A 21643-nucleotide genomic window follows, 5' to 3' on the forward strand; every position below is an offset into this window, starting at 1 on the left:
TTCCACCCCCACACATGACATGACATTCTGGAAGTCAGAGCATGTGTGCTGTTGTGCATTTGAAATTTTGCTCACAACAGCTGGAACACATACCCAAGGGGGCTGGGTTAAAAAACAATTGAGACGGTGGACACTGCAAACTACAACTATTTTTTAATCAAGCCCAGTGTTGGGAACATCTGTACTGTTGTGTTTTACTCAAAATAATCCCTTTACATACAACTTTCTCACAGCTTCTTTGAAAATGGAAACAAAAAACCTGCACAAGTTATGAAAATAAATAAACTGTAGATGTTGGAGGAATATTACTTGATGATCACTTTTCAAGATACACAAGTTGAAGAAAATACACTTTAGGAAATTGGACCAACCAGCTTCTTAGTACAGCTAAATCATCATGGGGGTGCGGGGGAGAAGAGAAAAAGGGAACGCATCTTGCGAAAGTATCTCAAGCTGATCATCATACATGAAGCACTCAGCTACTTACGATTATTGCTCGAGTAGCAAGGTTAAACAGCTTTGATCAACATTCCCTATATATCCCTGCAAAGCACAGTTTTACTGTTAAACACAAATTTAAATCATACATAACTTTTGAAATTGACCTCATCAGATACTGCAGTATGAAATTAAAATTTTAAAAAACTGAACATTCAAGAATTTTATTAATCGGGAAGCAAAAAACAAGATAACCCAACTCTTTCTGCAATATGACAATTACAGCACAACTACACATTTGCGCATACAAAATCCAAACAGCTTGTAAGCGCACGTGTACACACAGCAACACACTGTCCTCGTTAATACAAAGAAAATTGTGCTCAGGACAGGTATAATTGTCAGGGTAGGTTGCACAAAGAACCTCTCAAACTCAACACATCTCAACAGCTGAATGGAACACAGACTACAGTGTGAAAACACATGGTCTTTAGTCATGTACCATTATGCACAATACAAATAGACACGTCTCACAAAGTCTGCAGTGTGCAGGGTGTGTATATACCACATTCAGCTGGATCTCAGTCCTGGTATTTATCTCACACCAGCAATCTATCAGCTTTAGGTTTGTGAACATATAATCAATGGTCTGTTACCCTTTAATGAAGCGTGTAAGTTTGCCAAAGCCTGCTGCCACTATTTGTTTACAGGATTTCCAAACTGAAGATATGAACAGCTGCAAGCCCCACCAATGCTGGTAAAGTTACTACAAAACATTATGCCATGTAAGCAGCAACGATTCCAGCCACGCTATTCTGAATCAGTTGAATACAATTATGGGGATTTTTTTGCTGAAGAGCTGGCCTAACCATAAATACCATGTCTCCACATACCCAAGGAATCCCAAAGGTCCTTATTCCCTATTCTCCAATAAAGAGAGCCAACACCCAACCGATTCAATATGTCCTACAGCAGCATGAAGCATTTACAAAGCTTTTCCTGCACAAAAAAACAGAAATCTGCACATATCCCATGCAAGAATAAAAGCATTATAAAGCAGGGTCTCAACCATTTCGATACAAGAGGTAAAACCCCTGCTCAGTACCATTCACTAATCCTCAAACACAAAAGAAATCTGTCCCAACATCCTTCCACTCCACTATTGGTGGCTGACCCTATAACTATCCAAGACCCAAGTCCTTCTCCCTGATCCTTTCCATATATGTCTCTCTTCCTTTAAGATTCTTTGCAAAACCTCTTCAACTAAGCTTTTAGTCACTTGTCTTAATGTTTCCTGAAAGGGCAAGATATCAAATGGTCCCTGTGAAATTCCTTGGGACGTTTTACTGTGTCAAAAGTGCCGTGTAAAAAGGAAATTTATTTATTGGAATGAATGAAGACATATACCAAGAAAAGTTAAGAGTTAACCTCAACAATGCAAAAAATTCAGAAAATTTCATGCAAATGATTCAATTCAAAGAGTTTTTTATAATAGTTCTGAACCAGATGCTTGAATGAACAATCGCAAAAGCTAACCTCCCACTGCTTTCTCACAAACTCCAGCAGTTTAGCTGCTAAAGAACATACAATGAAAACATTAATCCAAAAGGCTTTGGGCTATTATCAATAAAGGCATCAAAGGACCACAAATGCCCAAATCACAATCTGTGGTTTATAGAACACAGCAGTCATTTTCTGCTACCGATTTAAGATTCCAGCATTTTTTTTTTAAAAACGGTTCTATTGTTATTAAAAGGTCAGGAATTGATCTCCAAAAAAACCAAGGTAAACTTGAGAAATAAAAAAAATCAGGCAAAGAATTTTTTTTGCTTAGAACATCAGGAAGTTACAGAAAAAGTAGTAAGAGACTTAAAAAAAAGCACCCACAGCAGCACTTCTGTTAATATATATCCAATCAAGTACCACTAAATGAGAGGACTGTACACATAAAACTAGTTTTTGGAATATAATCATTGCTATAACTTTGAAACCTGGCAGCCGATTTGTTTAAAGCAAACTGTAATAAGATAAGTGAGCAGGTAATCTGTTTCAGATGATGTTGATCAGGGGAAAATTATTAACCAAGAACTCTATGTCTCGTCTGTGAAGAGATGCCAAGCTTTTGATTGCAACCCATTCTCAGGTAGGTTTAAAGATCTCCATAGGAATAGAAAGTTTAATTCAAGTACAGGATTGAGTTTAACTTCACATATTAGAGGGAAATAGAGATGAAGAACGTGTGCCGATTCAATGACAGCTTCATCATTTGGAGATATCTGGAATGTAACAAACCAAGCAATATCGTATGCATACACCGTATTGTAAAAGTACCACAAGGCTCCATAAAAATGTTATAAAACAAGAAGGAGCTGAGTCACATTCATAGACAACAGGGTTGAAGGTCAAATGCTTGATCAAATAAGTCAGTTAAGAAAAATCTCAGAGAGAAAAGCAAAGAGACAGGAGAGGTAAAAGAAGGAATTCCAAGACATACAGACTTGGCAAATATCGATGGAAAAATAAAAATTGGAGATGCTCATGAGACCACGGTTAGGAAAGATGCAATTATTTAAAAAAAAAAGGTATGGAGTCAGAGCAGAACACAGATTATAGGGAGGGGCAAGGCCACAGAGGAATTTGAAAAAAAGGATTCGATTTTTACATTAAGGCTGTTGCTTGACCAGAAACCAATGTAGGTTATCAAGTACCAGGATAACAAGTTGAAAGGATCTGGTGCAAGTAAAAGTATGGGCAGAAACTTTTGGATGACCTGAAATTTATGGAGGATTAAATGGTAGGGACCAGTCAAGAGTGGGTTGAACCATACAGTTGAAGTAAATAAACACACAAGATTTGGGTTTCATTGGAAAAACGAGCACAACAAGTGAAGAGACATTATGTCAGTGGAAATTCATGATGGCACAGTTAGAGTTGACAGCTTATCTTGGACAGAAGATTGCCTGGTTTAGTTGCAATCAGTTCCCGGAGACAGGGATGGAGTCAGTGGCTAGGGAATAGATTTTTGAACAAAGAAGACAGGGGCTTCAATCATCAAAATTTTTAACTGGAGGAAATTTCTGTTCATTGCGTAATGGATGATCCATTATAAAATAAACCATTTATTTAGAATGAACATCAGAGGGGAAGCTTTCTTAGAAAATTCTAATCTGTGTCTGAATAAGAAACTCTGACATTTTCTTCTTTCCATGCTCCTTTTACACTCTCCGTCAACTACTTATTTCTATTCTTTACAAAAAGGCATTGAGTGAATTTGAGTGACTAAATTCAAGTAATACTGTTTCTTTCTTGCTCCTTAAATCTTAAAGATGTACTATCGGCCTCATTGTTCACAGAGCTCCAGATGTCTTGTAGTTCTTATATCATTCTTATTAGCTTGCATTTATAGAAAGACCCTGTCTGTTATTACTCATCTGATTTTTACTAGAAAGAGGCCCATTCCCACCCCTTGCGCCCCCGCGCATGTCCAGAGTCATTATGACAGTATCAAGATCGCATTACTGCAGAGTCCAGGAAGAGCTCTTTGATTGTAAAGTGTGGCAGGAAGCAATCCAGAAGCAATTGTCAGCAGATTGAGGTTCTGATCGCTCACGGAACTCTGAAGCGTGCTCTCACTTAAAGCTACATGGCCCTTTCCCCAACTGTTCTCAAAACCATTCCACGCTATTACAAGACTTCTATTGCCTTTAAAAATGATAAAATATACAGGGAATAAAGCAAGTACACTGAATAAAAACTCAGTGGCAGCCTCCTGTCTGGTCAAATAATGGTTTGCGTCATGGTGGTCAACTCAACATTAAATATCACTTGATGTGGTTCAGTAAGGTGCAAAGGCATACAACTGACTGGTCTCTTGTTTGCTCTAGGCTCTTTCCATTCATCTGAGCTTTGCATTTCTGTTCACCTCTTCCAATGTCCCTCAAGATGATAAGTTACAAATAAAGTGCCAAGAGAGGTTCATGCCCACCAGTCATGCCAAAGTACTTTAAAACCAGTGAAATATCTTTATAGTGTAGTCACCATTATAGTGTGATAATGTAGCAGCCAATTCACACACAGCAAACATCCACAAAGAGCAATATGATAGTGATACTAGCTAATGGGTAACATTAAATAAGACACCAGAACTCCCCTGCTCTTCAAAACAACATCAGGGATCTTTCAAGTCCACTTTACAAGACAGGAAGTTCTTGGTTCATCTCACCCAAAGGATAACGTATATCTAACAGCGCAGCACTCCTGCAGGACTGCACTATGGTGTCAGATTGAAATCAAACAAAGAATAGAACAGAAGCTTTTCTTTTAAAGTACAATGAGACAGCTCTCAAAAATCAAAAACATTTTGAGCACACACAAACAATGACCCATACCACACCTCCCCCATATCTAAAGTTATGGAAATCAATTTGTAAAACTACAGAAATCAAGCAAGAAGTGGGACTCTGTAGGGTGTAGGCTACAATGGGGGAAGGGGGGGGCCGGGGGTGGCCTCAGCCTGTGCTGGCTGACTCCACAACGGTATTATAACCATTATATCCGACCATGATTTGCTGGCTTTATGACCTCCCTTGTGAGCCACAAAGCCTCTCTCTACAGGCCGGCAATGTCAAAAATCACACTGAAGGAGGTGAAAGTAGTAAGAGGAACAGATCACCCAATCCCTGGAATTTGTCCCACAACACAATTGGATAATGACTGAGCTGGAACTTAGCTCCATCTACCTCACCATCACCCTGCGACCTTCTACATCTTATTCAATAAATATCAAATGTCTCCTGGAAGGGAAGGGTAGAGTTCCAGATTTACACCACCTTTTATGCAAAGAAGCAATTCTAGACATCATCACTTAACAGTCTAGCTCCACCTTGAACACTGTACAACCATTTCCCTTGTAAGGGCTTCGGCACCAGAGGAAATTCTCGCTGCTCTACTAAATCTTTTAATCATCCTAAATACCTTGATTAGATAACTCTTAATCTGCTATACTCGAGGGAACACTAGTCTAGTTTATGCAACCTGTCCTTATAGTTTAAGTCTCCAAGGCCACAGTTATTTTGGTGAATCTGTACTCCACTTCCATATAAGCCTGATACATTGTTCCTGAGGTATAAATGTCCAGGACTGAACGCAGTGCTCTAAATGGGGTCTGGCCAGAGCTTTATGCAAGGCCAAATGAACTTGCACCGCTTTGCATTCAACAAGACCAAAACTCCACTGTCTTTTTTTAATTGTATAGGCCTTGCTTTAAATCTTGTGGTTGCTTCATTTTTAAGTTGTTTAGTGTTTAGGGCCTGCCTCTGCAATGTGCATCTCCATTTTTGTTCTTGATATTGTTGGCGGGAGAGTTGCACTTTGTCATCATCAAGAGAATGGACCAGTGCTATTGAGAGATTTGTCTACAAATTCAAGCAACATGTCAGCCCTACCACTCCCCTGGCCCCTATTCTGCTTGCTGGCTCACTGCAAAGGGCCTCAGTTCTATTTATTCACTGCATCGACATCCAGGGACTGGGGACACAGATTCTGCAGTTCAGGGGCATAAAGACTCCCTGGGAGCTGGTGAGCAGCACAGTAGCTCAGCAGTTAGCATCAGGGACCCGGGTTCGATTCCCACCTCAGGCAGCTGCCTGTGTGGAGTTTGCACATTCACCCCGTGTCTGCGTGGGTTTCTTCCCACAATCCAAACATGTGCAGGTCAGGTGAATTGGCCATGCTAAATTGCCCATAGGTTTTCGGTGCATTAGTCAGGGGTAAATATAGAGGAGGGGAATGGGTCTGGGTGGGTTACTCTTTGGAGGGTCGGTGTGGACTTGTTGGGCCAAAGGGTCTGCTTCCATACTGTAGGGAATCCAGTTTATACATTAATTTTTATGGAGAAATCTGATTTCTTTTTGTAGTCTGTTTTGCTTCAAACTGCACTGTTGTAAAATACAATTTGGATGCTAAGAGAAAAAATGCTTTTTTTTAAAAAGCAATTTCTATGCATCGATCTGGAAACATTCTGATCATCTAGGCTGGCTACCCAACCCAACAGTTAGAGAACAACAATCTAACTTTCTTGTAGCAATATGGATATAACAGTCAGATTAACACCGGCCAACCATACCCTTGACAACACCCACAATTTTCAATCTCAGCCATCCAAAGGTAGGAGGTGATAACAAGGGTCAGCCATTTGCTACCTAGCAATTTGCCAGAGATGCTTTGCTAGAAGGTTTTTTTTTAAGATTAGATTCCCTACAGTGTGGAAACAGGCCCTTTGGCTCAACCTGTCCACACCCGACCCTCCGAAGAGTAACCCACCCAGACCCATTTCCCTCTGACTAATGCACCTAACACTACGGGCAATTTAGCATGGCCACTTCACCTGACCTACACATCTTTGGACTGTGGGAGGAAACCGGAGCACCTGGAGGAAACCCACGCAGACACGGGGAGAATGTGCAAACTCCACACACACACACACACACACACACACAGTTGCCTCAGGCTGGAATTGAACTGGGACCCTGGTGCTGTAAGGCAGTAGCCCTAACCACTGAGCCACCATGCCACCCCAGTCTGGTGTACACTAACTTTATCAGTAATGGAATCATATAGCATGTGTAGAGGCATCCAAATATGGGAAACACAATGTTATCTCACGTTGCAAAAATAAGCAAACCTCATTCCCAAAGGCCTAAAATGAAATATAGAGAATTGCACTCCCTCTGAAAAATGATTACCGCCATCAGGCCTTTACATGGAAAGCAGGATTATTTAAAAGCATACTACGGCTAATACAATACACACCAGGGAATCAGAGTCAGGTTCAACCAGTCCAGAAAATAACTACACCCACACAAGTTCCATTCTTCTGTGCCAGATACATGTCAAGTAGACTGCAGCGATAGCAAGCTCCACTTAACCTTGAGCACAGACGTAAGTGCCACAGAGGCTGAGATAGCCTACTAGCCACTGCAGATAGAAAATATCGAAAACCACTCCCAGACAAATAAATAGCTTTAATACATGAGACCATTGCCACTTTAAACAGATAATTTACAAATAGCTACCTCTGGAAAAGCACGTGGAATTCATTTCCAGCAGCAATACAGATTCAAATGCCAAGCACAAGTTTTAATCTTTCCAAAAATGAGACGAATGAAAGCACCAACTGAACCCAATTTCCAACAGACAGTTAACAACAGGGAAAGCAAATTTTAGCAGGACTTATACACTGCATAGTACAGTCCTATGGAGTGCTGCTGAACAAAGAGACCTTGGAGTGCAGGTTCATAATTCCTTGTAAGTAGAGTCGCAGGTAAATAGGATAGTGAAGGCAGCATTTGATATGCATTTCTTTATTGGTCAGAGTATTGAGTACAGGAGTTGGAGGTCATGTTGCGGCTGTATAGGACATTGGTTAGGCCACGTTTGGAATATTGCGTGCAACTCTGGTCTCCTTCCTATTGGAAAGATGTTGTAAAATTTGAAAGGGTTCAGAAAGGATTTACAAGGATGTTGCCGGGGTTGGAGGATTTGAGCTGTAGGCAGAGGCTGAACAGGCTGGGGCTGTTTTCCCTGGGGCATTGGAGACTGAGGGGTGGCCTTATAGAGGTTTATAAAATCATTAGGGGCATGGATAAGATAAATAGACAAAGTCTCTTCCCTGGTGTGGGGTCGTTCAGAACTTGAAGGCATAGGTTTAGGCTGAGAGGGGAAAGAAACCCAAGGGGCACCTTTTTCACACTGAGGGTGGTACGTGTATGGAATGAGCTGCCAGGGGAAGTGGTGCAGGCTAGTACAATTGCAACATTTAAAAGGCATCTGGATGGGTATATGAATAGGAAGGGTTTGGAGGGATATGGGACAGGTGGACCTAGATTGGGATATCTGGTCGGCATGGACGGGTTGGACCAAAAGGTCTGTTTCCATGCTGCAGATCTCTCTGACTCGAGGAGCAATGAGCAAAGAGCTCTCTATAGTGATATGACAAAAAGCACAAATGTATTTCAAACAAACGCCAACCACACTACAGTGTAAAACTCAAATCACTTTTTCAAAAAGCATTGGACCACTGAATGGAGTCTTTATTTTTAAAAATGCAATACTTCCTGTTGAACTCCATATACTGCCAGAGTGTGCAACAACAAGAGTTCAATGAAACCACACACAGATTTCCATTATCACATTCCCCGTACGAAGATCATATTTCACAATACTGGAAACAGAACGCCAATTCAGATATTTAAATATTTTTCAGTTAGATGAAGCTGGGAAGACTCCAAGCAATCGTTCCCACATTTTCTACCCTCTCTTTAAAGCTGTTAAAGTCATCATGAGACAGAGTTCTTTTTTTAATGGCTTTTTTATCATCCTCCACTTTATTCTCCAAAATTCTCTTGACTGAGAAGTGTTTATTTAGATTTGGAAATCTCGCTTTTTTTAAAGAAAGCTCAGAGAAGGAAAACCAGGAATTTTAGGCCCAACGTATTGGCAGGAAGTGGTTAAGATCTAGAATGAAGCATAGCATAAGTGTACAAAAAAATGCTGAAGAGAAACTCTCGACTAATCAAGGAGTGTTGGAAAAAATAAATAATCAGTACGGAGCTGCAAATGCCCAGAAAGTCCAACTGAATATTTTTGAAGAGGTGATTATAGCCTCTGTATTTTATTTATATAAACTTCCAAAGGCATCTCCCATACAGTCTGCTAACTGATCAGAATTCATAGAATTTAAAGCAACTTACTCACTTAGTTTGGAAACGAACTGAACTTCAGGATACAAGAGTAGAGATAGTGGACAAGCACTCTCGAATTTGCAGGATGTGAGACAGGGTATCTCGCAAGATTCTATTGTGAAGCCATAACAGTCCACCGTTTTCACTAACAAACTGGGTGATTGATTGAAAGAAAGCCACATATTCAAGTTTACCTGACATTGCAACATTAAGCAGCATCTTAAGCACCGGAGAACGAAAGTGCAACATTACTGGAGATTATCGCTGGATTACACGAATGAGCGAAACTCAGCAAATACATGTTAAAGTAAGTAATGCTATGTTATCTATTTTGAACCAGTAAAAGATGGAACAAAGTATCTTTACACAGTAAAAGCTAGAAAATGCACGCCCAATTACACTTGGGGTTCAGGTCCATTGGTCAATAAGATATCATGAACAAAAAAAATTACAGAAAATACTGAAAAGAACAAATGAAGCAGAGTTTGGGAATTGTAATGTTACTATACTCCTTTCATGCATAGAGACTGCTCAATCATTAAGCAAATATTTTTCAGTAGCAATTTTTAGTTCAAAGACATTCCTCAAATCTAATTGTTTACAGAACAGGTTCATGGAGTGAAGACAGCTGCTCTGGTTATAACAGTATCACTAAAAACACACACTGACAGCAATACAAACACAGAATTAAGCAAGAAATATGGCAGCTAATTTGCAAAGATATAGAATCCCCACAGTGCAGAAAGAGACCACTGACTCTGCACTGACCCTCCAAAGAGCATCCCATTCAGACCATGCTACCCCTCCCCTCCTCGATCCCCATAACCCCACATTTTTAACATGGCTAATCTATCAAGCCTACACATCCCTGGACACTACAGACAATTTCCCATGGCCAATCCACCTAGCCTGCACATCTTTGGACTATGGAAGGAAACCTGAGCATCGGAAGAAATTCAGCACAGTCACCTAAGGATGGGATCGAGTCCAGGTCCCTGTCGCTGAGGCTGCAATGCTACGTGCCACCCTGAAAATCCTGAATTAGTTTTCAGAAGCATACACACAAAAGTCTAATCTCCATTATGCAAGTAGAACAGTTGATGTATTGCAGAAAAGTAAGAGCTCATGGTCTAGAATTAGAGATTTAATTAATTATCTAAGGATAGCTTTGCATTACAGTGCAGCTCTAAGGCTGTCATCCTTTGGAAATGCTAATCAGGGAGGTGCAGCTGGTTTTAAGGGTACATTAAAAGATCCCACATCACTTGGAGGATAAGGGAGTTTTCCCAGTGTCCTGCCAGCTTTCGTCCCAAAACCAGTATCATTTAGCCCATAGTTCAACATTCTCTTCAGCCTGCTGTTTACAGCTTCAAGCTGCCCATCAAGGTCAAAAGTCTATTATAAATCCACTGCCTAGAACAATACCATGCAGAACGCAGCATCCACTATCACACTGACCTATGTTCTCAGAGGCATGTCAACAAATCTAATTATACCAAGCAACAATTTAACAAATTCTTCACCTCACTCTTTGCAGGACACTGCTACTACAAGTCAGCAATATTACTTGTGAAGTTGTACTATCAGACTTTCACACTGCACTCAAACACCTGATCTAAAAATATTAAAAGTAGGCTACTCAGTGGTGTACCTCTACTGTTGCACAAAGCGTTAGTCTTGGGCACAAGGGATTTCTACCAACAAAGTGATCAAATGCACATACTACCCAAAATATTACTTTAATATACAACTTATGAGTTTAAAGAATCATTTCTATTTCCCACCCTCATCATTTCTGAGGGAAGATCATCAACAATTATTAACCTGCCTGCAGTCAATGCACAACCTGTTCACTACCAAATCAGCCACTGTGCCACTCAGATTCCTTGAGAAGATTAATCAGGGATTAAACATAGGATTTTAGGGTGGCATAATGGCTAGCAGTGCTGCACCAGGGACACGGGTTAAATCCCATCCTCAGGTGACTGTGTGAAGCTTGTGTGGGTTTCCTCCAGGTGCACCCATTTCTTCCCACATTCCAAAGATGTTCCGGTTAGCTAGATTGTCTAGGGATGTGCAGTGTAGGTGGGTTAGCTACGGTAAGTGGAGGATAGGGAGGATCGGCTGATTCTGGGTGGGATGCTCTGGGAGGGTCAGAGACAAGTCAATGGACCGAATGGCTTCTTTCAGCAATGCATGGATTCTATGATTCTTTCTGGTCTGGTGGTTGAGTGCCATACCAAGCAGTTTTTCCCCATCCAACTAGTGATCAGGAGGTTTCTGATGACACTGCAGCCTAGTGGTCTAATGGACAAAGCACTAGCCTCCTAAGCCAGGGATTGTGCCCTGAGATTTGTCCTAAAGTTCTTGCTAATTGTATGCAGCACGGTGGTTCAGTGGGTAGCACTACTGCCTCACAGCACCGGGGACCAGGGCTTGATTCCACCCTCAGGCGAATGTCTGTGTAGAGTCTGCACATTCCTCCCCACACAGTGTCTGTGTGGGTTTCCTCCTGGTGCTTTGGTTTCCTCTCATGGTCACAAAGATGTGAGGTTAGGGTGGATTGGCCATGTTAAATTGCCCCAGTGTGCAGGGATTAACCATGGGAGTTATGGGGTGAGTCTGGGTAGGATGCTCTTCGGAGGGTCAGTGTGTCACTTGATGGGCCAATTGGCCTGCTCCCACACTGTAGGGATTGTTTGGGGGCGGCATGGTGGTTCAACGGCTGGCACTGCTGCTTTACAGCACCAGGACCCTGGTTCGATTCCAGCCTCGGGCGACTATCTGTGTGGAGTTTGCACATTCTCCCTCCCCATGCCTGCGTGGGTTTCCGCTGGGTGCTCCCGTTTCTTCCCACAATCCAAAAACATGCAGACTTATGTGGCCTGGCGATGCTAAATTGCCCATGGTGTTCAGAGATGTGTAGGTGCATTAGTAACGGGTAAATATAGGATAATAAGGTAGGGGAATGAGTGTAGGTGTGGACTTGTTGGGCCAAAGGGCCTGTTTTCACATTGTAAGGATTCTATGAGTATTAATTCTTTCAACTACTTTAAGAAACATGGGTGGTGAAGCAAGACAAACTGAGGGCGGATGGAAAAAAACAGCATTATCAGAGTTTGAACTGCTCGGACAACCTAAAATTTTTTTTAAAAATACACTGTTCAGCTTACAGTGCTATCAGATATTTTAACATGCTGCATATGAGTTTATGCTGAGTGAATCGTCTCTACGTTGCTGTAGCAGTTAGTTTTGAGTCAGCTGTACTTTGTTACATACCCTTCAAATCAAGGGGCAAGCCTGTGAAAATTAAAGCTTTCAATGTGAATTTGGTCAGTTGCTTTGGTCAACAGGGCTTTTGAAGAATGACTGGAGTGTAGACTGGAGGAATAGTTTGGTTAGATAGGCTGGTTCCAGGGCCAAAACACAAGTTAACTAAATAGCCTGTAATTACTCAGATTATCACTTTCTCCTTTTAAACAAGTGTAATTATGTCAGTCCTCCAATCCTCTGGCAGCATTCCTGTGACCAGGGAGGACTGAAATATTGTGGTCAGAGCTTCAGATTCTTGTAACAGCCTGCGCCTCAGGCAATTTAGCCACTTCCAAAGTTGTCAAACCATTTTAGATTTTCTCACTTACCGTGCTCATTGTAACAATATTTCACATTCTTCCTCCTTAACCACATGATCATAAGTCCCCTCTTTTATGAAAACAGCTGCCAAGAATCAAGAAAGTCACTCATAATCCACCTTTATATACAGTTCATGTTCCTGGTCCTTAATAACCCCCATCCTCTTCTGGGATATCCTCTTACTCTTTATTTACTTATAAAACATTGTTAGGAATTCCTCACTTTTATTTACCAGTATTTTTCCACGTTCCCTTTATTGCTTCTACTTTCATTACCACAACCGCTTCTACAGGCTTTCTGCAATATTAAGATCACACAGGCTTTCCTTTTTAGCTTCATCTAACTCTGCATGCAGTTCGTCATCTAGGAAACAGATTTGGCTGTCCCACCCTCATTCTTTGCGTAAAGATGTTCACTCGAAACCCTCAAATCTCGAATGCCTCCCATTGTTCTGACACCAATTTACCCTACCAAGTAGCTGCTCCAATCTACTTTTGCCAAATCACTCCTCAGCATAGTGAAATGTGTATTCTCCCAATTTTGTCTTTATCCTTTTTCACGACTATGCTAACCAACTGAATTATGATCAATACCATCAAAAGCTCTCCTAATGAAGCTCTTTCACCAACCCAGCCTCATTCCCCAAGATTAAATTCAGAAAAGTGACCCTTCATGGGGTTTGCCATACACTGACCAAAAAAGATTCTGAATGTAATTTAGGAATTCTCTGTCCGTTGTAGTTTTTACAGACTGTGTCTGTATTAACATCAAGGTAAACAAAACTCCACACTTTTACTCCAAACTCCATTCTCTAGCTCCACACTTTCCCTTTCCTTGTCAACAAGTAAGTGATAAAAACAGTGCTAGAGAAACTCAGTAGGTCTGGATGCATCTGTGGGGAAAGAAAGATTAGATTCCCTACAGTATGGAAACAAGCCCTTCAACCCGACAAGTCTGAAGAGTAACGCGCCCAGACCCAATCCTCTGCCCAATATTTACCCCTGATTAATGCACCTCACACTATGGGCAATTTTTGCTTGGCCAATTTACCTGACCCGCACATCTTTGGATTGTGTTAAGACTTAACACTTTGAATCCAGTGTGATTCTTCTTTGGATCTGTTCACAACCCTTATGAGATCAGACTTCATATTTACACAACCAAGATGGTCTGTCTGCGGCTCTATAATATAATATCACATTTCCACCCCCTCACCTGTAAAAATATCCATTTGTCACCTTTAGTCTCCACACTTCAAATGTATTCCAGTCAACCTCTTCATACTCCCCTCTGTGATGATTCAAACATCTTAACTCAGCTAGTCCCAGCTCCCCATCATAGAACAAAGAATGCTGAAGAAACTCAGCAAATCTGGCAGTATCTGTGCAGAAAGAATAGTTTCCGAACAACAATCATACTGTATTGAAAACATGAACTTTATTCCTCTGTCCTCAGATGCTGCCAAAGGGTTTCTGCAGCATTCTATATTTGAACCAGATTTCCAGCATTTGCAGTACCTGCCTTGAGCTGGTCCCATCTCACCAATTTTTGCTGGCCTACTTTGGCTCCCATTCAAGCAACATTTTCAATTTAAAATTCTCATCCCATTTTTCAATTACCTCCATCATCTTGTCTTTCCCCACCTCCGTAACCTCTTCCAGCTCACAAACCTCAATCTAAGATTGTCCACATTTGCCTAAATCAGCTTTCAATTTAGCCAGTGGCATTCCCTTTAACCATCTATGTTTCAAATTCTGGAATATCCTCCTTATAGCTTTCCATCTTCCTTTCTTCCCTTAAGACTGTCCAAAACCTGCCTTACACCAAGCAATTAGTCATCTGACCTAACACCTCATTAGATGACTTTGTACCAGACTTTTTTTTTTCATAATGGTCCTGTGAAGCATCTTGGGACATTACATTCTATGAAAGGGACTAGATAAAAGTATGCCCTTGTTATTGCCTTATTGATTTGCATTTGTCAGAAATATGCCTCCAAATTTACTCTTTCATATCCCCATGATTGTTCACATGTTTACAGAATACACTCCCAGCAGTTTGACTGTCCCTACCTTGGCTGGAATGGTTTCTTTCATTAATATTAGAGTTTTGTTTTTTAAAATCAGTCTTTAGACGATAAGGCTATAAGACATAGGAGCAGAAATTAAGCCATTCAGCCCATCAAGTCTGCTCTGCCATTCAATCACGGGTGATAGGTTTTTCAACACCATTTTCCCACTTTCGCCCCATAACCTTTGAACCCCTTGGCAATCAAGAACTTATCTATCCCTGGTTTAAATATATTCAATGACCAGACCTCCATATCCTTCTGTGGCAATGAATTCAACAGACTCACCACTCTCCAGCTAGAGAAGTTTCTCCTTAACTCCATTCTAAAGAGTCTTTTCTTTACTCTAAAGCTGTGCCCTCGGATCCTCATCTCTCCTGCCAATGGAAACATCTTCCCAGTGTCCACTCTGAATCTTGCAGCATACAGAATATCCTGCACAATCAGATTTCACCCCCCCCATCCTTCTAAACTCCATTGAGAGTAGTCCCCGAGTCCTCAAACGTTCCTTCATTAAGCCTTTCTATCTTACCTGAAAACATTAGTCATATTTAAGAGTGGCTCATAATCACTAAAAACAAATCATACTTCCATATGTCAGTCTGCATCCTCAACTCATCTATTTTATTCACTAGACTCCTTGATTTATGTAAATATCATTAAGTGAAACCAAACTCCTCTTAAAAACAAAATATTGCAGATGTCACAAATCTGAAAGGAAACAGGAAATCCTGGGAATATTCAGCAGGTCTAGCAGTGTTTGGAGGAGAAATCAGTTGCGCTTATCAGTCAAATATGACTGTTATTCAAGTCCAATGAATCACATTTAGGCTTTCTTTTATTTTCCAGTGTCAAACATCTTTTGCTCCGATTTACAAAACTCTCTCTGAATTTTCTGCCTCCCACTTTAAGTTTTGCTTTCTTCCCTGTCTGAAGCTGCTCAGCTGGTCATATTTCCTCTATAACTTGCTTAAATATTAACTTATCAATACTGATTAAATATATCAGTATTAATCCTAGTGGCAAATCTCCTGTAATGGGAATTCCAAGATAACTGATGTTGAAAGGTCAGGAATTATTTACCCAACCAAACATTCCTCAGGACTATAAAATGTATTTGCCAAAACAGGACATGGATAAGGGAGGCCTTCGAGAGTTCAAAGTAAGGACCACCAGACTCAAAACATTAACTCTGATTTCTCTTCACAGAAGCTGAGCTTTTCCCACAATTTCTGTTTTTGTTTCAGATTTACAGCATCCAGAGTACAGCATAACATGGGCCATCACATCAAGTAACTAGACACTGAATGTCTTCAAAGGTTTTTATATGCATTGATCGACCCAAAACACCACTAAGTACTGCTCAGTGTTGTGATGTCATTCTTCACAATAGTTATTCCAACCTTTCCTTTCACAGCCCCTAGTTTGAGTATAGTCCTACAGAAAAAGATGACTGCCATTTCATATTGTGTCGAATTCTAACAATCTTACCCTTTTCCAAGTTGAAGAGGTCAGTCACCTGACTACCCTCCTAATTCAATTATTCAACACTATTACTTGGACCCTGAAACTCCGCTGTGCATCTATTCATGGCTAGAATTTAAAAATGCTCAAGAAGCAGTGACTACAAAGGATCTGACTCAACTGTGCATTATTAGAAGCCTTTTAATATAAAAGTAATTTATATGTGACGTGAAGTTAATTAGGCTTTTGCAAGATAGGAGCAAGTCCTTCTGAGGAATTACCTATTTACCAGTATGTCAGGGGTGGGAGGAGGAGAACACATTGGTATGTGTAAGTGAAATTTGCCAATGACAGCATACAGGAGACCAAACTCAAATTTAAATGTGCTACCTAGACAAACAACTGTATGCTCAGTCAAGCATATCACAACACACCTCGACTGATGTGACAATTCAATTAAATTTTGTTCTTTGCCCATCTGGTGAATTAGTAATTGACCATCACAATCTAGCACCTTTCTGCTTGATATTTAACTATTGATGTACAATCCATAACTGTAAGTCAACACTGAGTTCTACATACATTCAGGTTCCATAGAAATTTGCTTCACACTTTAAGCGCACTTCAAATTTTAAGTAACAATAGGTAAAGAATTTACCACTGGACATACCACTTTTAGGACAACAAAATTAATTCACTCTTGAGAAACAGTGGGGATGCAAATTAGCAAATTTAGTTCTCAGATCAAGTTCTAAAGCTAGCAACATAAATACTCTACTGTGACAAAACAATACTATACTGTGACACCATCTTAAATACCACGACTGCTGTGATCTATTTGATAACAGGTATTTATCCAACTTGCTCCCCTACTTTCATTATGGGGTTGGCTCACATTCACGAATTAGTTCCAAAGCACCAGCTAACCAATCGCTGCAAAAATTCAAGTATCAAAAACATTTGCAATGGTCCTTGGGGTAATGTAGTATGCCATGCAAACCTTAACAGATAATCCAATCAAAGATGATATAATCAAGTGATTGAATGGGACACTTTAACAAAGGAGTGAATTGAAGATCCATGACAAGTATGCATGCTGGGGTAGAACAGGCAACTATGGATCACAAATCTCTGCACATTAAGATATCATACCCGTTATCATTGTGCCAGGCTGATGATGGGACTATCAGTTGGACCTTACTTTTGTTGTAGCTTGTAATTCCTAACAGCAGATAAAGGATACCTTTATAAGCAATGGTTGCCATTATTCATTCCAAAAGAAAAAGCATAAATTAGCAAAACTACTCAACTTCTACTTTGAAAATAAAATTCTCACCTCAACTTCAACTTGCTCCTGTACATCATCCAGCAACAGGACTGTAAGTTGGATTCCTTTGCCCCGGGCTTTCTGAGATGATGCCAGAGAGAGGCTTTGCCCTGGCTCCAACGTACTGATTGCTGCATTTGTCTGTGTTCCGAGTCGAGCCCCTGGAGTCTGCAGCACACGATACGTTCCTTCCATCTCATCCATAGCTCACCAACAGGCAGCAGATGTTGCCTAGCAAAAAAAAAAACACTATCAAACAGAAACATTTGCCAGGTCATGGCCAAACTACACACAGGAGAAAGTGAGGTCTGCAGATGCTGGAGATCAGAGCTGAAAATGTGTTGCTGGAAAAGCGCAGCAGGTCAGGTAGCATCCAGATTCCTGAAGAAGGGCTTATGCCCGAAACGTCGATTCTCCTGTTCCCTGGATACTGCCTGACCTGCTGCGCTTTTCCAAACTACACACAAGCTACTTTGGTGCAAGACATAATTTTTTATAAAACATAATATATGCCAATATCACATTACAGCTGAAGTCAGGGAGATGGACAAAAGTGCAAACCATTGAAGCATTAAAGATTGTAACAGGCCAGCATCATAAACTATTCTAATACACTCTCTTCTCTGCTTACACTTTTGACAAAGGAACTATTTACAAACTGATCGCTCAGCTTAATAAAGTGCATTCACATCTGTCTATTTCTGACCATGTCTCTCTCAGTCTCAGCACATACAGATTGTACTACTTTGCTTGGAGCTGTGGAAAGCCAAGTCACTCAAAAATACTGGAACAGATATAAGTGAGAGATACAACAGAATCTTGTAGTAGACAGAGGAAAGACAGACACAAATACATTTACATAACATCTTTCATTTTCTCAGGATGACCCTAAAGACCTTCACAAGTCACCATCTGAGTTCGGAGGAAGGGCACTCGACCAGAAATGTTAACTGAGATTTCTTTGCACAAATGCTCCCAGACCTGGAGGTTCTCCAGCAATTCCTGTTTTTGGTTCTGATTTTACAGCTTCTGCCGATCTTTCAGTTTCCACAAATCAATAATTTTTCTTCAAACTGTGCTGTGAAATACAAAAGTATCTTCTAGTGAAGAACTCTCTGTGGGTTTTGCAGAAAGGATGGTAGTCACAGATGTACAGACTCAAGATTAGATTCCCTACAGTATGGAAATAGGCCCTTCGGCCCAACAAATCCACATCGACTCTCCGAAGAGTAACCTACCCAGACCCATTCCCCTTCCCTATATTTACCACTGACTATGGGCAATTTAGCATAACCTATTCACCTGACCTGCACATCTTTGGACTGTGGGAGGAAACCAGAGCACCCGGAGGAAACCCACCCAGACACAGGGAGGATGTGCAAACTCCACACAGTCAGTCACCAGAGGCGGGAATTGAACCTGGGTCCCTGGCGCTGTGAGGCAGAAGTGCTAGCCACAGTGCCACCCATCTGAAACAAAGAAACCGACTTTCAAAATGGACTAGCATATCCCTGAACACTAACTTCAAAAGCATTCAAATCAAAAATTAGTGATTAGCATGTTCTTAAAGGTCCTGCAAATACCATATATTTGATGAAGATTGCAAGCCTGTACAAGCTAGCCATACTTCTTTTCTCATCTAAAGTCAATTCGCCAAATTAAGGTTTGAAATGACAAAATGCACTAACTACCAACAGATAACATAACCAACTAGGAGGTTTCAGGATCTGTGTTGACTTACCTAATCACTGCTGGGAAAGCAGTGAAGGTGTTAAAATCAAAAACCACACAAGGGGGGAAAAAAAAAGAAATGCGGATGCTAGAAAGCCAAAGCAAAAACAAAGTGCTGGAGAAACTCAGCAGGACCAGCAGCATCTGTGGAGGGCTCCGCCCAAAACACCAAGTTTCCTGCTCCTCGGATGCTGCCTGACCTGCTGTGCTTTTCCAGCAATACATTTTCAACTCTGTGGAGAGAAAGCAGAGTCAATGTTTCAGGTCAGCAACCTTCTTCAGAACTCAATCCAAAGGTACTCAAGGTACTGTTACAACAACCCTTTGGCCTGAGCAATACCCAATACGTTCATTATTTGAAAAACAAGCCTGGACCCATCCACTTAACAGGTGATCTGTCATCATCCAAACTTTCGGTATCTACTCTCACCAAAATGTTCAACCCCAAAACCTTTCTGCTAATTTATAATTCCCAAATCCATTCTGAAACATAACTATAGATCACTACTTTACTCAGCCTTCAATCATTTTAAGCACTACTTAGAGCTTTTGTCAATATAAACTCATGTATGAAAATGAGCAAAGTAGCTTTACACAAATACTAGAGTTACAGTCTCACCACCACTGGTTAATTTACAGCAAATTTTAATTTCCCAAGTTGACTTTTCAGAATGTTTGCTCATAAGGTTCAGAAGTAACTTATGGAAAGCGCTTGTCACCATGCTCCTGGTTAATTCTGGAGGTTACATTGCAGAATGGAAACTTAAAGAAAGGTCAACAACCATGTCAGCATATCTTCCAAATCAATTCAGCCTCCGATTGGTGTTCCATCTAAAACATAGTAACTTTAAGTTCAGTATTTCACAAGGACTGGGCTGCAATAGGAGATGGATGAGGGTACGTTTGCAACTTTAATGCAACAATTGATTCCAAACATGAATGGGAAAGTGTGATTTTTAAAATAAATTTATTCATGCCTGGTACATCAGTTATTTCCCAGAGGACATTTAAGAGTCAACCATGGTATTATCCATCTGGAGTCTCCTGTGGGACAGAACAGATGAATATGAGTTTGCTTCCCGAACTGGCATGAATGAATCCGATGGGATTTTCCACACAACTGATTCATGTCGTCACGAGACTCTTCAATTCCAGGTGCGTATTGAATTCAAACTCTACTATCTGTCCTGCCAGGACCTGAACCCTTTGTCCTCAAAATATTACCTTTTTTTGGATTAACAACAAAGTAATAAAACTACAAGGGCATTATAACCACCCAACGGGTACAGGAGGAGGCAGATGGGACTATATAAGTTTGGCAGTATGTTCAACATGGATTGGTTGGACTGACAGGCCTGTTTTCATGCTGTATGACTCTATGATTGTCGCTATGGAAAAAATAGCTGGTTGGGATTAACAACAACATTGACAGCATAATCGAACACCTGATGGAATATGTAATCCTGCTGGAGTCTCCGGAGGTTGTTTTGCTCAGTGACCCCTTCCCACACATGGGACTGGTGAACGGTCTTCTACCAGTGTTACTGATTAAATGAGTTTCCATTTCTGTCGTTAAATGAATCCCATCCAGCAGTTCCCACATTGCCTGCTTTCTCTGTGGTATCAGTGTCCTTTTTTCCTATCCAGGGTGAACGATCCTTTCAAATTGTGTCCACACAGATAAGAATCCCGTTTTCCATGTTGTGAATGTGTTTTCATTGTTTCTCATTCACCCACAGGGTGTGAGTATGACTAGTCAGGGCAACATTCATTATTCGCCCCTTGTTCATTGCTGTCTAGCTGCACCACAAACCGGGGTGCGATCCCAGCGTCAGGTCTCTGTCTATGGGCAGTCTGCACATTCTCTGTGTGTTGTGTTTTTATTTCTCCCTCTGACCTAGGATGTGCCAGTTACAGGGATCAACAATGGAAAGTGTAGGCTTATGGGATAGGGAATACCGTGGGGTCTGGTGGGATGCGATTCGGATGAATGTGTGGACTGGAAGGGCCGACTAGACTGCTTCCCACACAGTGGGGATTCTTGGACTAAGGGTCAGCTAATTTTGTTTTTTCTGATCCTTGAGTCTCTCGGAGGCAGGACTGGGTGAAGATGGTAGAATCCCCTGCATAAGGGACATGAATGAATGAGATTGCAGGAAATTAAAGTCATGATCTCTGTTCCTGAGGTCAGGCTTGCATTTAAGGTTTTATTCGTCGAACGTAAACATCACCGTTTCCGTG

General features: G+C 41.0%; 1 protein-coding gene across 6 annotated transcripts in view; it reads right to left on the reverse strand.

The window, feature by feature from the left end:
* farp2 (FERM, RhoGEF and pleckstrin domain protein 2) overlaps positions 1–17902 on the reverse strand; it is a 182375-nt gene extending 164473 nt beyond the window's left edge. For all 6 annotated transcript variants that reach the window (XR_006313336.1, XM_043701708.1, XM_043701709.1 and 3 more), the window contains exon 1: positions 17681–17902. Coding sequence is in view for 5 of the 6 variants with exons in the window: in XM_043701708.1 (XP_043557643.1) it covers positions 17681–17875 (195 nt within the window). In the remaining variant the exon portion in view is untranslated. The remainder of the gene's footprint in view (positions 1–17680) is intronic.
* Positions 17903–21643: the final 3741 nt, after the last annotated feature.

Source organism: Chiloscyllium plagiosum, chromosome 13 (assembly GCF_004010195.1).
Source record: "Chiloscyllium plagiosum isolate BGI_BamShark_2017 chromosome 13, ASM401019v2, whole genome shotgun sequence".
Lineage (NCBI taxonomy): Eukaryota > Metazoa > Chordata > Chondrichthyes > Orectolobiformes > Hemiscylliidae > Chiloscyllium > Chiloscyllium plagiosum.